At 54.2% G+C, this 17,526-nt stretch overlaps 1 protein-coding gene across 4 annotated transcripts in view; it reads left to right on the top strand.

The window, feature by feature from the left end:
• Window positions 1-17,526, top strand: part of ARHGAP39 (Rho GTPase activating protein 39) — a 161,883-nt gene that overhangs the window by 96,466 nt on the left and 47,891 nt on the right. For all 4 annotated transcript variants that reach the window (XM_054192203.1, XM_054192204.1, XM_054192201.1 and 1 more), the window contains exon 2: window positions 3,366-3,797. In XM_054192203.1, coding sequence (XP_054048178.1) covers window positions 3,366-3,797 — 432 coding nt within the window. The remainder of the gene's footprint in view (window positions 1-3,365; window positions 3,798-17,526) is intronic.

The raw sequence follows: 17,526 nt of genomic DNA, 5'->3' as shown, positions 1-17,526 counted from the left end.
AGGTCACCCAATATCTTCCCGGCAGGCAGATCCAAAGCCCTGCTGAGGCAGCTGCCCCTAACCCCGCGGAGGGTATTTTAAACCAAGGTGGTCCAAGAGAAGTGTTAAAAGTGGGAGCCGAGCACCGGTATCGACCTGGGGCCAAAATCGTTTCAATGGGAAATGCGGGGTGGGTGCATCACGCTCAGACCCAAATTAAAGCCTTCGGTGGAAACCTGGAGAAAACCATAGAATGGTGGAATGGTTTGGGTGGGAAGGGACCTTTAAAGGCCATCAAGTCCACCCCCTTGCCGTGGGCAGGGACATCTTCAACTAGCCTCAGAGCCTCGTCAAGCCTGGCCTTGAACCCCTCCAGGGATGGGGCAGCCACAGCTTCTCTGGGCAACCTGGGCCAGGGGCTCAGCGCCCTCAGAGGATTTACACTTCTCTGAGCGCTTTTACTCTCGGTTCCGCAAGAAAAAGCTTAACCGCGGCTTTTTCCCTCCATGCCGCGAAGAGATGGAGAGGTTTTCATCATTGAGATAGGTTGGCTGAAAGCTGGGGACCTCTGGCACCTGAAAAAAAAAAACCTCCTTTTTTTTTTTTTAAAATCCAGCTATTTCAATCGAGTTTCAGGATGAGCTGGAGCAGCCGGAGGGCTTGGGGCCGGGCTGGCAGCCTCTCCCCCTGCCCGGGGCGGGGGGGAAGAGATAAATGTCCCCGTCCCCCCCCCCGCCCCCACCTCCATCATCCCCGAGGATTTTGACTTCTTTTGAGTGCTTGAGCAAATTGGGCATTTCTGAAAAGCCCACGGGGGACTCGCTCCCGGGGAAAAGGCGGCGCGATGCGATCCGTCACTTGTCTGACTCACTGAACGTGTCACTTTGAAATGCCACCTCAGTTGATGAGCTCCGCATAGCCCGCCGGGGGCTTTTTTTCTTTTTTTTTTTTTTTTTTTTCCTTCCTCCTTTTCCTTCTCTATTTCTATACCTTTCTTCGCAGACTTGCGAACGCAGACAAATTCCAAATAAGACATTTTAGTTAATACGATCATCCCTTGTATCTTTTTACGTAAACCCACACAACAATGAAGAATCTGAATTAAGATGCGGCTTCTCGAAAGCCTCCGGATTAGCAAAAGGTGACACCTGCAGTGTTCGGCGTAACCTGGGGGAGGGGGGAAAAAAAAACACAACAAAAAAAACCACTTAAATTGCCTGTTCTTTGGGTTTACGACTTCTTGTAATCCTCTTTTGCATTTGAAAGCTCCGTTGACTGCTTTATGATTTCAACAAGCCCCTTCACTGTGTTTCTGAGCGAGCCGCCTTGGCCCTCCGCTCAACAGAGGATGGGGCGATGGGGGGAAGGTTAAAGCACGTTTTCTGCTCCGTATTGTAGCGATGAGCTCCACACTCTAGGCAGAAACCAACGTGAGACCGCACATTGAACAACGGCGCGCACCAAGCAGCATGTAGCTGAGCTCTTCTCCCTGCGATCCAGTGGTAGGACTCCTGGGAATGGTTCAAAGCTGCTCCAGGGGAGGTTTAGACTGGACGTGAGGAAGCATTTCTTCACCAGGAGGGTGGTCAGATACTGGACCTGATGAGACAAAGTCACACGCGGAAGAGTTGAGAGAGCTGGGGGAGTTCAGCCTGGAGAAGGCTCCGGGTAGACCTTCCAGCCTCTTCCAGTCCCTAAAGGGGCTCCGGGAAAGCTGGGGAGGGACTCTGGAGCAGGGAGGGGAGCCACAGGACAAGAGCCAACGGTTTTAAACCAAAAGAGGGGAGATTGAGATTAAAAATAAGGCAGAAATTCTCCATGATGAAGCTGGTGAGCCCCTGGCCCAGGTTGCCCGGAGAAGCTGTGGGTGCCCCATCCCTGGAGGGGTTCAAGGCCAGGTTGGACGGAGCTCGGAGCAACCTGGGCTGGTGGGAGGTGTCCCTGCCCAGGGCAGGGGATTGGAACTGGATGGCCTTTAAAGGTCCCTTCCCACCCAAATGATTCTGTGATTCCATCATTCCATTCCATCCCATCCCATTCTGTTCTGTTCCCCCACATGGAGCCCGGGACACGGTTGGGCATGTTGGGTTTCGGTGTTGATGCAGCCTGTGGTTATCACTGAGTCAAGGTGTGTCGGGGCGGGTGGTTTGGGGACAACACCGGCGGTGGGACGCGTTTGCCGGTGAATTGGAGCCATTGCCCGGCGTTGAAATGGAGATGGAGGGAAGGGGTGTCGTGCCGGGGAGCAGCACTGCTCCAGCTGGGCTGAAGGAGGTTGAAGCCATCGTCTTCCAAGTCTCGCAAGGGCAAATGCTGCCGGGTTTGGTTGTCTGGGCAGCAGCGCAGAGCTGCGGGGTGGTCATGCAGTAGAAATACGTTTATCACCAGGTTGGTGCCTCCAGCTGGGCTCTGTCCCCCCGATATCTCGCCTTTTCCTGCCCTTCACTGCCGCCGTCGTGCCGAGTGTGCTGCAGCCACCAGGTCCGTGCCTCGAAGAGTTAGAACTGTAAAATGCAGAGGGCTGGGGGTGGAATAGAATCACAGAATCGTAGAATTGTCTAGGTTGGAAGGGACCTTTCAGGTCATCGAGTCCAACCACCAACCCAACACTGACAAAAGCCACCACTAAACCACGTCCCTCAGCACCACGTTGACCCGTCTTTTAAATCCCTCCAGGGATGGCGACTCCCCCACTGCCCTGGGCAGCCTCTTCCAATGCTTGACAACCCTTTCTGTGTAAAAATTTTCCCCAATATCCATCCTAAACCTCCCCTGGCGCAACTGGAGGCCGTTCCCTCTTGTCCCATGGCCTGTTCCTTGGGAGAGGAGCCCGACCCCCCCTGGCTGCCCCCTCCTTTCAGGGAGCTGCAGAGAGCGAGAAGGTCTCCCCTCGGCCCCCTTTTCTCCAGGCTGAACACCCCCAGCTCCCTCAGCCGCTCCTCACAAGTTCTCCAGACCCTTCTCCTCCTTCTCCAGCCCCCTCACCACCTCTGTTGCCCTTCTCTGGACACGCTCCGGCACCTCAATGTCTTTTTTTGTGGTGAGGGGCCCAAAACTGGACGCAGCACTCGAGCCATGAGCCGGGATGAATACTGGGGTGCTGTAACGCGGGTGTGTGTTTTATCTGGCCTTCGGACTTCCCCTGGGAGCTAAAGCCACTTGAAGTTCTTTGCAAATGCTGTATTTAATGGAAATAATGCTGCGGGCATTGGTAGGGAGGAAGAAAGAGACGGTGTCCCCACCCAAGCCACCCTTCCTCTCCATCGGCCCTCCCCAGCGTCTGCCGCAAGCCTTGAGTCGTAGAGCCGTGGAATGGTTTGGGCTGGAAGGGACCTTCAAAGATCATCTGGTTGAAGTCTCTCTCTCTCGGTTTCTTTCTGCTTCAGGCTGGAATGGGTGGAAATCATCGAGCCTCGCACGCGGGAGCGCATGTACGCCAACCTCATCACGGGGGAGTGCGTGTGGGACCCTCCCGCCGGGGTGCGGATCAAACGCACCAATGAAAACCAGTGGTGGGAGCTCTTCGACCCCAACACCTCCCGCTTCTACTACTACAATGCCACCACCCAGAGGACGGTGTGGCACCGGCCGCAGAACTGCGATATCATCCCTCTGGCCAAGCTGCAGACCCTGAAGCAGAACACGGAGTCGCCGAGGGCTTCCACGGAGAACAGCCCCGGGAGGAGCAGCAATGTCAGCAGGGAGGGCAGCACCAGCTCCTCCTTGGAGCAGGAGCTGGAAGGCAGCGAGAAAGTGCAGGAGCAGAGGTCGAGCCGCCAGTCAACCCAGTACGCCGTGGTGAAAGAAGAAACGGAAAGGTAAAAAGCAAAGCCCAGGGGTTGGGGCGATAAAATTTGCCGGTTCGGGTGCCCTGATGGTCTCCTGGTGCTGTGGAAGAGCAGAGAGCAGAGCCCTTCTCCTCAAGGGCTTTATTTCTGTTGTGTAAAGGTATTTTAGGGACGGTTCCTCTAACTAGATTGCTCATGGGTCAAGTCTTAGACAGCTGGTTTGCTCCTCCGTAAAACCATCATGGGAGGAAGAGATAAAAGCACCCGTGAAAGGTGTTTCTCCTTCATTGGGCCAACTTAGATGTTCCCCTTGGAAAGGTGTCTGGGAGAAATAATTTCTTGTCTTCTGAAATACACATTTTTAAAGAGCGGCGTGGTTTTAAATGATTTCCCCGGTTAAGATCTCTCCCTAACGAGGCAGCGTGATTCATGCGGCAACCGTGGGTTGTCCCACTGGTCTGCGGAGCTCCCAGCAGAGATGATTTCTCTCGTAAAGGAGAAGCTTCAGACGGAACAGTGAGTTAGCGCTCATTTTCCAAGATCCAGGTACTGAGACGTCCAAATCGCCGCTCTCTGTGCTTTGCTTCATGCTTTTATGGCTTCCAAGCTGACAATCAGACGGTTCATTACTTCACAGGAAGGACACGGAGGTGTCGGAGCGGGGCTGGAGGAGGCCCCGGAGATGCTGGGAGGGCTGGAGCCCCTCTGCTGGGAGGACAGGCTGAGAGAGCTGGGGGGGTTCAGCCTGGAGAAGAGAAGGCTCCGGGGAGACCTTCCAGCCCCTTCCAGGCCCTCAAGGGGCTCCGGGAAAGCTGGGGAGGGACTCTGGAGCAGGGAGGGGAGCCACGGGACGAGGGGGAAGGGTTTTAAACCAAAAGAGGGGAGACTGAGATTAAAAATAAGGCAGAAATTCTCCATGATGAAGCTGGTGAGCCCCTGGCCCAGGTTGCCCCGAGAAGCTGTGGGTGCCCCATCCCTGGAGGGGTTCAAGGCCGAGTTGGATGGGGCTTTGGGCAACCTGGGCTGGTGGGAGGTGTCCTTGCCCAGGGCAGGGAGGTGGAACTGGAGGGTCTTTAAAGTGCCTTCGCACCCAAACCATTCCATGATTCTATGAATATATTTACGTTCTCTTAAACAATGCCTTTCGCAATGTTAAGAGGCGAAGGGTGTCACCGGTGAGCAATCGGCAGCACGATTTCTGCTCGCGACTGGTCCGGCTTCCTTAGCAGCGGGGTGATCCCATGGGCCACGCGGGACGGGAACAGGAACTCCCAGCTCAGCCAGTCCTTTCACGTGGGACCTCCGAGGCAGCCTGGCCTCCACGCGTCCAGCCCGCGAGGGTAGGCTTGATCTCCCCAAAGTTCTGGAAGATCCTCTGATAAAATCGCTGAGCATGGGGATGGCATGTTTCCTCGCAAGGCAGGTGCTTTTGGGAGAGGTGGATGGGTTTGGTGTTGGGTTATGAGGATGCTGGGTGGCAGCCACGGCTGCCCACGGTGGCCAGGTCTACCTGGGGCCATTCAGGGTGACACTGTGGGCTATGTCCGCCGGTCGTTGCTTGCCCATCCCTAAAACAACCAAGCCCTGACCTTCAACAGGACAAGGGGTAGTGCTTTTAAACTAAAAAAGGGGAGTTTCAGACTACGTCTAAGGAAGAAATGTTTTAGGCTGAGGATGGTGAGACACTGGCCCAGGTTGCCCAGAGAGGTGGTGGATTCCCCGTCCCTGGAAACGTTCCAGGTCGGGGGGGGACATTTAAAGGCCATCGCATCCCATCCCCTGCCCTGGGCAGGGACACCTCCCACCAGCCCAGGTTGCTCCGAGCCCCGTCCAACCTGGCCTTGAACACCTCCAGGGATGGGGCAGCCACAGCTTCTCGGGGCAACCTGGGCCAGGGGCTCACCACCCTCGACAGCCAAGAATTTCTTCCCAATATCTCATCTAAATCTCCCCTCTTTTGGTTTAAACCTGTTCCCCCTCGTCCCATGGCTCCCCTCCCTGCTCCAGAGTCCCTCCCCAGCTTTCCCGGAGCCCCTTGAGGGCCTGGAAGGGGCTGGAAGGTCTCCCCGGAGCCTTCTCTTCTCCAGGCTGAACCCCCCCAGCTCTCTCAGCCTGTCCTCCCAGCAGAGGGGCTCCAGCCCTCCCGGCATCTTCGGGGCCTCCTCCGGCCCCCGCTCCGACACCTCCGTGTCCTCCCGATGTCCCCGGGGCTGGAGGCAGCACTGCAGGGGGGTCTCCCCCGAGCGGAGCAGAGGGGCAGAATCCCCCCCTCGCCCCCCTGCCCACGCTGCTGGGGATGCAGCCCAGGCTGCGGGTGGTGGGGCAGGAGCTTGTTCCCGAAGCACCTTGAAGGGTTAACGGGGATGGAGTGGATGGGTTTTCATCTCCCTGGGCTTTTCCACAGGAACACGTGCAGGTTCCTGGGGGAAGGTCCATTCCCCCTAAGGCTGGACCCGCAGAAGCTCGTGTGGACACCACTAATCCTTCGTGTCCTCCACCCGCATGTTCTCCCTCTTTTTCCAGCGCTGGAAAAATACAGGTGTATTATGGGATGCAAAGCTGCCGGGTAGGGTGGGAGGAGGGAGGAGGACTGCGCCCGGGTACTCAATTAGAAAGGCTTAACCCGTGGAAACCTTCTGCTGGAGGAGAAGAGCAAGCCAGCCCCGGGGTGGATTTGCTCCTGGTTGCCGGAGGGTTACGTGTCCTTTCAGGCCTGGTATTTCGTAGCGTTGGCCTTGCCGGGGGCTTTAAAAATAAAAGAAAAATTAAGAAATAAAAAAAAAAAAACCAAAAAAAAAAATTAGATGCCACTAGAGGGAGCAGATATTCCTACGCAGTGGACAGTTTCCACCTGCATCCCTGGAGGTGACACAAACGGTCCTGTCCCTTCAGCTCAGCCAAACGTCCCGCTCCGGTGGAAGTGTACTAAAATCGCTTCACCCTCGCGTCCTGGCTGGGAAAAAAAAAAAAAAAGAATCACATGCCCTCGTTGACCTTTCCCCCACTGAGCAACTAGAGTGGGCATGCCGGAAAGCCCGGAGAGCTTTGCTGAGACCGCAAGGTCAACGCGACCCGTTAAGGGAGAGATTTCCCACCGCCGAGGTAACCCTTGGAGGGGGGTGAGGATGCTGCTGCGTGGTCCGTGGCTGCCGGGGGGGGAGGTCTGAGCGGCGAAAACCGCCTTATTTCCACCAGAAATGGGTCTTTGCTGCAGCTGAGTCAAGGGAAGGGGAGATGCTGTGGGCGGGAAGGGGAGATGTGGTTGAACCTGGTGGACGTGACGCTTCCAGCAGGGATGGAGCAGATGGGAAACGGCCGAAATATCGGCGTAGCGCCGGCAAATGGTTAAATCCACGCAGAATGGGTGTGGAAGTGGGTAAAGCACAGGCTCTGCGTGCTGCTGGGGGTGCTGCGACGGAGCGTTTGCTCCACGGCCCCGGGGATGACCCGTAGGTGGACGACCAGGGGAGGTTTTTTATCCAGCTCTGATTTCTATAGCGAAGCGCAGGTGAAGAAGGAGGGCTTGCTTACGCCGATCAGCAGGAAAGCTTCCAGGGCTGCAGAGATTTCACCTCCAGAAGTGGCTGATGCTCTCAGGCCCGGGACAGATAAGCCGAACACGAGCCGTGCAAATTAAAAATTGATTTTTGATGGCGGCGGTAGCGGCTGCAAAGGGCAGAGCCGGTTCAGGCATTCGTGCCTCCAGCTTCTCAGCGTTCAGCGTCTCTCTTGCCTTTTCCTGTTGGTTTCTGACCACGAGCAAGTTCCAGGCGCAAGCCGAAAAAAAAATACGTATTTCTATACGATGTACTTGTTTCTGTACCTGTCCGAGTCTTAAAACTTAGGAAAGCTGCTTTGGGCAAGGAGTGTTATATTACAGATGAACCAGGCGTTTCTTGTAGGGCTCAAAATACCTGAATACATGAAATTTTCTACAGAAGGAGGCAGTGAGTACGATGCCTCTTTATCCCTGAGGCATGACTAGGAAGCCACTCAGTGGAGGTCAGTCGATGGCTCTCAATCACCCTGTGGACCAAGCTTTTTTTTTTTTTCATTTTACCCTCATCTTTTGCTTGTAAAAATTAAAGTATTTACCACCGTGGACGCCCTGGGTGAGCGGAGGGGATATTTTGACTGGTAGCGAGCCATCTCTTGAAGTTAACGTGACCTTTCGAGGCACCTCCAGCCCCGCTTTTGGTGACATCTCTGATGCTGCGGGGCTGTCTGCCCACCGAAGTGGTGGCTTTGACCTGGTGGGTGGACAAACACTAGCCATGGGGAGGGTCAAGCTGCTTTATTACAGTCTTCCTCGATGAAGAGCGCTGCTGGAACTCCTTGCTGTAAGGATTATGGAATCACAGAATGGTTTGGGTTGGAAGAAACCTTCAAGGATCATCTAGTCCCACCCCCGGCAATGGCAGGGACGTCTTCAACTAGACCAGGTTGCTCAAAGCCCTTCCAACCTGACCTTGAATGTTTCCAGCGGTGGAGCGATCCAGGGATGGGATGACCTTCGAGAGCTGATTTTGGCAAGACCAGTCCTGCTGGACGCTGCTCAAGCGCTTGTGGGGCTCCAGGGTGCTGGAGATCCCTCCTGAGACCGCTGATCTCTCAGCATCCAGGGCTGCATCCAAGCCTTGATGTCCATGAGCGGCCACAGAGGGCCCTTGAGATGAGGCTAATATGTGCAATATCGAGGGGGGGCAATTATTCAAGGTCACCTCTGCGTGGGGCTGTTGGTGTTTCTGAGTCTAATGACCCTGAGATGAGGATGGAACTGGGCACCATGTGATGTGTTGGAGATGACAACTGGAAATACTTCATTTGCATCAAAAGAAGGAAATGGAAGGAGGCTGGGGAGGAGGTGGATCTAGAAAACGGGGTGCTGTGGGGCAGGTTGAGTAACCACCTTCAACCAGAGACAGGGTTGAAGTCTCCTTGGTAGGACAGTTTAGAAAGATGTTTTTCCAGCGCTTGGTTTCGTTTCCAAGAAGAACCAAGGCTGGAAGGGAGCTCTGGAGGTCATCTGGTGGAACCTTCTGCTCCAAGTTATTAAAAAAGTCTTAATAACTTGGAGCAGGAGGTTCCACCAGATGACCTCCAGAGCTCCCTTCCAACTGTGGTTCTTGGAACCAAAACCTTATTTCAATGAAGTTTTTGGCTGTTTCCCTCCTGAAGTTGTCTGGTCTTAAAAGGGAGGTCGGGGGAAGTGGGCAAGTCTTGAGCAACCAATCTCATCGGAGTTTGCCCTCCGAGGTGCCCCACACCCTGCGGTGATGGGACAATTTAGGAACCAGAGCATCTGGTTTGGTAGGAGATGGTGGAAGCTGCTCCCAGTCTCTTCCTCATGTCCTCGGTGCAGGAGTGGACCAAATTGGGGCTGGTCCCATCACACGTGTGCGGGTCGGGGATGCATCCACAAGGAACGTGCTGTTGCCAAGCGCTTGGATCTCGCTGGACTTGCCTCACGCTGCTGTCGTGAGGTGGGATTTGCACGTAGCTATAATTAGCAGCTGGATCCAGCTCCGGAGACCGCGGTAGGAAGCGCTGCCGTGTTGTCTCCACTCGGTGAGCCGGCGTCTTCTCATCTTCGGGATCTCAATAGCAGGTTTGTCTTGGTGGTCAGCAAAGGTAGAGCACTTCCCAGCGGGAATTTCTTGTTTCTGCTGTCTCGCCCTAGACTTTGCCTTGCTTGTCTGAAAACGGGAACTTTTCTACAAAGCGTAACGAGACAGCTGTGAAATCTCCGAGCAGGCTGCAGCCGGCACGTCGTCTGGGTTTTGTGTCAGGTCACTGGGTTTTTCCACGCTGTTGGAAAGTGTCTGTGGTTATTGGTCCGTGCAGAGTCTTCCCGTTGCTGGAAATCCTTGGAGAAGGCTTCGGGCGGGGGGATGCAGAGAGGACCTGCTCGGACGAGCTCGTGCAATCACCCATGGAGGACTTGGCCGTGCCACCAACGGGCAGCATCTCTGCCCCCGATTCACCAGGGAGGAGAGACAAGTGGAAGCTTGAAGGACAAGCAGGTGGACCTTCTCTGACCATCAGGAGACCTTTCCTTGGACCACCACCCAGGACTCTTTGAGAACAGGGGGTCTTTACCCAAGTCCCGTCTTCTGTGAAATTGTGCCTGAGTTATTTCTCAAAGACTCGCGCTTTTCTTGCAGGTCTCCCCCCCTCCACACACCCCCGCGCCCCTATTCTGAAGCCCGGCGTGATATTGGAGAAGAGAAAAAAATGCAGCACTAAATCTTCCTGGATTAAGTGTAGCTGAGCTGAAATAGCTGAGGGGTATTCCCTTCCAAACCCGATGCCACAGAGCTGTCTGGACTCGAGGCGTGATGGTAATCAGTCCTGTCGGGTGTCTGAGGGCAGAGTGCGGCGGCTGCAGGTGAACGCTCGGCTTTAAAACACAAACTCTTCCCCCTGCTGCAGGCAGCAGCCATTTTCCGACCGCAGGAGCCCCCAGAAAAAGCAGCTCTGGAGTTGAAAACCTAGAAAACCTAGAAAAATGTGTGTTTTGAGTGTCTGGGGAGCCGTTTCGCTGCACCTCGTGTGAACAAAACCACAATTTTGCTTGCAATTCGTATCCTTTTTCTGAAGGCATTGGGAAGACCTGCCGCGCTCGGGTTTGGAGCGCAGGTGGAGCAGTGACATCAGTCTCCGCGGCATCTGCTGCTCGGGGATTTTCCAGGGATCCCTGCAGGGATTCTCAGCTCTCCTCCAAAAACCGAGAGAGGACGGGAGGGGTTGCTTCACAAAGAAGCCATGTAAGAGGGGCCAGATCCCAAAGACCTTCCTTCCCAACGTCTTGATTCCAGCGGTAGCGTAATGCATGAAATTCAGAGCATTTCTTCACCCAAAGGTTGGATTTTCCCAGCTGGATGACATCTCCATACCTGGTGGCAGGTCAGGTGGTGAGGATGCTGTGGGTGCTGGCTGTGGCACGGTCCTTTCCATCTCCGTTTAGCCTGGAGAAGAGCAGACTGAGAGGGGACCTCATCAATGCCGATGAATAGCTAAAGGCCAGGTGGCAAGAGGATGGGGCCGGACTCTTCTCAGTGGTGCCCGGCAACAGGACAAGGGGCAACAGGCACAAACTGGAACACGGGAAATTCCATCTCAACATGAGGAGAAACTCCTTTACGTTGAGGGGGAGTCTCCTTCTCTGAAGATCTTCCAAACCCACCTGGGTGGGTTCCTGTCCAACCTGCTCTGGGTGACCCTGCTTTGGCAGGGTGTTGGACTGGATGATCTCCAAAGGTCTCTTCCAACCCGTGTGATTCTGTGGCTTGGGCGTTGAGGAGCTCTTCTGCAGCTGGGTGAACATCACGCCGGCAGACCAGCTACACAGTGGGAAGGGGCCCATCCCTGTGCCAAGAGCAACTGGTTCTCCTCAATTTAGGAGCACTCCACCCAGGACAGAGACCTCCCAAGGGTTCCACAGGCTGTGAGCCTTCTCGTGGACCTTGGCCTTGGCGCCGGTTCAGGCAGGGTTAGTAGGATGGGCTTTCTTCTGGGTTGCCATCTCTTAGAACCCACAAGCTGCCAAACTTTGAGGTCGGAGAAGGGGTATTTTGATGCATTGCCACGGGCAACTTGGACAGAGGAGGGATGTGACCATCAGTGCGTGAACAGGCAGCTCGGGTGCCACTTGCCCCCTTCCAGCTGATGAACCCAAGTGCCAAGGAAGAGCGTGGAGGATACATATAAAACCCACGTAGCTCCAAGAACACCACTTGGGCATTTCTGAAAGCGGCAATAAATAAGCTCCGCTCCTTGTTGCCTTCTCCATCTGCTGGTACCAGAAGACTGAACGTTTCTGCTTCCTGAGGTCTAGAAAACCCTCCGCAAGCAGCCGAGGTGACCTCTGCAAGCGCAGCCTTCTCCTCTGCACGCCTGCCGTGGAAGGACTTGTTCTGAAACAGCATTTGGTGTCCTTTACACCCCCGTGGTGCGTTCATCAAGAAACGGGCGTCTGGGTACTGCCAATATCCCGAGCTTGGAACGGGGCCACCCGTGGCTTAAATAAGGATTTTATGGGTTAAGTCTGTAAAGCTTCGTCAATATTTAATGCTGAGATAACTAACCATGGGAAGAGTTTTCCAAAGGATGCGCTGGGTTCTCGATGGCCGTGTGGTCCTGCTCCTTTCTGAAATGTGCTCCTGGCTGACTCGGGGGGTGAAGACCTGGAGACAAGAGCTTCTTCTGGGTGAAGATCTGAGGGCTGGAGCCCCTCTGCTGTGAGGACAAGCTGAGAGAGTTGTGGGGGGTTCAGCCTGGAGAAGAGAAGGCTCCGCGGAGACCTTCCAGCCCCTTCCAGGCCCTCAAAGGGCTCCAGGAAAGCTGGGGAGGGACTTTTTACAAGGGCATGTGGTGACAGAACGAGGGTTAATAGCTTCAAACTGGAAGACGGTAGATTTAGATGAGATATTGGGAAGAAATTGTTCGCTTTGAGGGTGGTGAGCCCCTGGCCCAGGTTGCCCAGAGAAGCTGTGGCTGCCCCATCCCTGGAGGGGTTCAAGGCCAGGTTGGACGGGGCTCAGAGCAACCTGGGCTGGTGGGAGGTGTCCCGGCCCATGGCAGGGGGTTGGACTCGATGGCCTTTGAAGGTCCCTTCCAACCCAAACCATTCGCTGATTTGATGGTTGTGATTAGACGAAGTTTTTGCTCCGTTACAGGAACAAAAAGATAGGAGGAATTTTTTGAAGCTGCTGTTACCGCATCGGACGGTGCGTTGCACTGATCTACATCAGCCCTAAATAGCCGTGTCGTCCCTCCCGTCACCGAAAGGCAAAGAGGAGGATCCAGAATCCCTCTACCCCGCCAGTTCCCAGTCCTGTGGAGTCGTCATCCCGTACCCGGGCCATGGCATACCACCGCAAATCCTTTTCTTCCCGCTGTTTTATCCGCGGGGTGTTTTGAGATACCCAGCGCTGGTACGTACGGCCAGCGGGCAGAGCGGGAGGTCAGGGCACCGATGTCCCCCCTGGCTCCGGTGGCCGGGAGCTCCGGAGCAGGCTCAGAGGAGCCCCGGTCGCTGCTACAGGGATGCTTCCAGCCTGGGGAAGAGAATGTTGGAGGAAATTGTAGGTATTATTGAAATGGAGGTATTTTTTTTCCTCTTCTTTATTTGCTGCCTGTAGCAGAACAGCCACTTCCCTGCTGTTTCCCTCACCATGGTCATTTCTTTCCTCCCTCCCTCCCCCTTGCAGAGGAGGTCACTGGGTTATTTTTCAGCAGACGTGAGATTCCACCTTATCAAAGGAACCCAGTGAGATCTGAAGTGGCAACCTTTAACGAATTGTGCTTTGACCACAGCCTTGACCCTCTGCTGGGGCTGCACCACCAGACCAGGGCCACCTCAAGAGCTTTCACGTAGACCTCCTCCAAACTGCTGTTGCTTTGGCCTCCACGGCAGAGTGTGGAAGAATCATAAAATCGTACAATGGTTTGGGTTGGAAGGGACCTTGAAGATCACCTTGTTCCAACCCCCTGCCCTGGGCAGGGACACCTCTGACCAGCCCAGGTTGCCCAAAGCCCCGTCCAACCTGGCCTTGAACCCCTCCAGGGATGGGGCAGCCACAGCTTCTCTGGGCAACCTGGGCCAGGGGCTCACCACCCTCAAAGTGAAGAATTTCTTCCCAATACCTCATCTAAATCTACCGTCTTCCAGTTTGAAGCTCTTAACCCTCGTTCTATCACCACATGCCCTTGTAAAAAGTCCCTTCCCAGCTTTCCTGGAGCCCCTGGAGGGACTGGAAGGGGCTGGAAAGTCTCCGCGGAGCCTTCTCTTCTCCAGGCTGAACCCCCCCAGCTCTCTCAGCCTGTCCTCCCAGCAGAGGGGCTCCAGCCCTTGTAACATCTCTGGGGCCTCCTCTGGCCCCGCTCCGACAGCTCCGTGTCCTTCTTGTGTTGAGGACTCCAGAGCTGGACACCGTACTCCAGGTTGGTTCTCACGAGAGCAGAGCAGAGGGGTAGAAGAAGGTCGATATGGTTTTGGTAACAGGTGCAGCACATGTTTACCTTGTTCTCCTGCGTCCTCTCGCTTCCCATTTTCACCTTCCGCTGGGCACGCCTTGCACGATAAAAGGATTCGTGTCCTCAGGTCCAGCGGCCAGGTGAGCAGGGCTGTGGCTCAGACTCCTTTTTCCACCCAGCAACCCTCAGGCAGCTCATTTCAAACAGCTGAATCCATCACAGCTGAAGGGTTTCTTGGATTTAATGATTAGCAGGGCCAGCCCCCTCGGCTTCGTACTCTTCCGCTGGTTCCATGAAATCCGAAATCTCACAAACCTTGTCAGGCACGACGCTGGGAAGGACGCTAATTGGAACCATCGGGGTTGGGGGGAGGCAGGCAGCTTCGTCTGCGGCGTGGGAGGCGGGGTGGGAATGGGCTTTCAGACCGTAATTAAAGCCGAGAGCTCTCTGCAGGAAATCACTTTCCAGGTCATGCGTCTTTCTCCGGCGCTTTCACATGCTGCAAGCAGATTGCGCGTTGCACGGAGGCTGCACAACTACGCCGAGCTCCCACATTCCCTGCCTTCCAACATCTTTTTGTCTTGTTTTATCCCCGTTATCCACTTAGCCGGGGTCATTCCCACCCATATCATGACAAAAGCCCAGCACTCTTGCTCTCCAAGGGAGATTCGCATCTGCAGATGCTTGGCATCACCGTGGATTTCTCCTAACGAGCGTGGTTGGTCCAAGAGCAGCTCAGTTGGACAAGATGATCGTTGTAGGTCCCTTCCAACAGAAATATTCCGTTCTATGGCGTTAATGGTCCCTTCCAACCTAGACAATTCAATGCTCCAATGATTCTAGTCGTGCCTTTGTTTACCTTTCTTATAGCACCTCTAAGGAGGTCATGAGGATCATGGAAGTGAGTTGGGTTAACCTGTGTTTGCGCGGCTGGGTATCCATGTGGGTGCTGGGTGAGTGACCTCTTGTGATCGCCTACTGTAGGCCGCCAACGATTGCCGCCTATTTTTAAGTATCAAGAGAAGATTTAATGGTTTCACAGATGCTTCTGCTCACCTTGTGACGAGAAACTCAAGTATTGAACCACTTCTGGGCGGGCTTCGTGGTTGGCGTTGGCTCCTCTGGCCAGGGATCTAGAGAAGTTCAGAGAATCATGGAATTATTGAATGGTTTGGGCTGGAAGGGACCTGTGAAGGTCATTTAGTCCAACCCCATGCCATGGGCAGGGAGGTCTTCAACGAGACCAGGTTGCTCAGAGCCCCGTCCAACCTGACCTGGAATGTTTCCAGGGATGGGGCATCTCCCACCTCTCTGGGCAACCTGGGCCAGGGGCTCACCACCCTCAACATAAAACGTTTCTTCTGGAACCGTAGAATGGTTTGGGTGGGAAAGGACCTTTGAAGACCATCGAGTCCAACCCCCTGCCACGGGCAGGGACATCTTCAACTAGACCAGGTTGCTGAGAGCCTCATCCAACCTGACCTTGAACCCCTCCAGGGATGGGGCATTGCAGAACAGAGAGCAGCGATGCCCTTGGTCAGCCAGAACGTGACGGGCATCTTTTCAGGACATCCCTCTTCTCCGGTTGTGATCTCTCAGCGTTCCCTTTTTGTCTGGAGATTTGATTTCCCCCAAACGGGCGACTGTCTCACTCGACTTCTTTTGGCTTGAGTTTTCCTTCCCGCTTCCCAGTGCCGCAGCGTGTCGGGTGCCGGCCGTGCCGGGTCTCGCCCCACCTGGCTGGGTGGGTTTGGCACCGGAGGAGAAATTTAACATGATGCAGTTCGGAAACCCATCTTCTGGGCTCGACGGGTGTGACGGGCTCCGTCTTTAATTTCCATTCGTTCCCCATCCTCTGGTCCTGCTCATTTATCGCCGTCCAAACGATAATGATGCGAGCCAAGCTCTTGGGTGATGAATACGCAGATATTTTGAGACGACGTAGAGCAGAAAATGCATTTCCAGTCTAAAGCCGACAGCACCTCGAGGTTTAACTCCCCTTCCTCATGCCGTTCTCAAATATTTTTGCGAAAAAAATGTTCATATCTTGCATTTCTTGCTCTAAGCCAGGGTGGAAGATGAAATCGGGGACAAAGCGCTGGGTCCTGTTTCTTTTTAATATCCTCTCCTCGAATTCTCCGCCGCCCGCTGCAAAACAGGACTCCGGATTAGATGGATATTTGTCTAACGCAGCCAAGTGCTTACGTAGATCGTCAGGCGCAAAATACGGTTTACATAACTGCAAAGAAACCCATCTTTTAACTTTTATTAGAAGCAGTGGCTGTAATTAAGAGTATGAAGCCTTGCAGGCCAGTGATTAGAACAGAGGATTAGGCGCTGGGATTTCATTTCTATTCCTGGCTTTGCCATCGAGCTGTGCTATTTCAGTCGCCACTTTCCCTTATTTTAAAAATAAAAGCTATACTGCTCTCCGGGCCGCCGTGAAATGGTGCCGCTTCCTATTCTAGGGGGGGCGGGGGGGAAAGATGGTTAATTTTTAATTTATTTTTTTTTTCAATTTATTAGATGTTTGCTGTTCTGCCAGAGGTTCCCCCCACGCGAAAGCTGCCAGAAGCAAACTTGTGTCTATGCTGGAGCTTCTGCAATCCCCAGTTTAGGGTATTAAATGGAAAATAAATCACCTTTGAAGCGTCTTCCGCCCCAGCTGGAAGAAGGTTCCCACCAGGAAAAAAAAAATAAAATCATAGAACGGTCAAGGTCGGAAGGGACCTTTCAGATCATTGAGTCCAACCATCAACCCAACACTGACCAAAACCACCACTAACCCACGTCCCTCAGCACCACGTCTACACGTCTTTTAAATCCCTCCAGGGATGGCGACTCCACCACTTCCCTGGGCAGCCTCTTCCAATGCTTGACAACCCTTTCCGTGTAAAAATATTCCCTAATATCTAATTCAAACCTCCCCTTGAGGCAGCTTGAGCCAGGGAAATGCGAGTGCTGCAAATACCGGAGCTGATGGACCCTGCGATGAAGCGGCGCAGCCCCACCAGACGGCAAAAAGTTGGGAGTTTTTAGCATCTGCCGTGTCTCAGTAGCACGTTAAAAACCTCGCCCAGGCATCGGTCTTAACGATTGTCATCAAAGGCGTTCGGCAGTCGGGTTTGAAATCTGGCTCCAGCATAATTACGCTTGTACGAGATCCCATTAGTCAAACAGGGGATTAGCCCACAGTCCTGGGTCTCAACTGCGTTTGGGCAGGTGACGTGGGGGTTGGAGCAGGAGGATGGGAGCCACTCATCTCGCGGCATTCGAATTGGATATTTTTTTTCCCCCTTATTAAGCTGTCTTCGTTCCCTTGGTGAGGGCAGCGTAGGGTTCAGGAGGAACCCTCAGGCTGTGAGCACCCTCCAGCTCTTGATGTCCACGGTGAGGGTGCACCTGCATCACGCGCGTGGTGAAGGCAACGTGGGCTGGAGCTGCAAGAGCTCGAGGCGTTCTTCTGCTACGAGCACCAGGCTCGTGGGTGCACGGTGTGTCGGGGGGGGGCAGTCTGGAATAACTCCAGCATCTGAAAGTCATATTTCTGAGCTGCAACCTCCGGCTCCCCTGTAGAGCCAGGGAGATCGTGGAGTTAGTGGGGACATCTCGTCCCGTTGCAGAAAGAAGATTGTGTTGATGTTTATTGTCTCTCAAAGTAGACCAACACGTTACAAGGCCTCCTTTTTTCTGCAATAAGGATTCAAATTGACGTTTATCGAGGCGTAACCGTTTTGTTTGCATGCAGCATCATGCACGTGGCATTTTTGTTGCTTCTTCA

The sequence above is a fragment of the Rissa tridactyla genome, chromosome 2, assembly GCF_028500815.1.
Source record: "Rissa tridactyla isolate bRisTri1 chromosome 2, bRisTri1.patW.cur.20221130, whole genome shotgun sequence".
NCBI classification, from domain to species: domain Eukaryota; kingdom Metazoa; phylum Chordata; class Aves; order Charadriiformes; family Laridae; genus Rissa; species Rissa tridactyla.
Note: the sequence above shows the minus strand (reverse complement) of the source record. Positions and strands in the feature narration are given on the sequence as shown.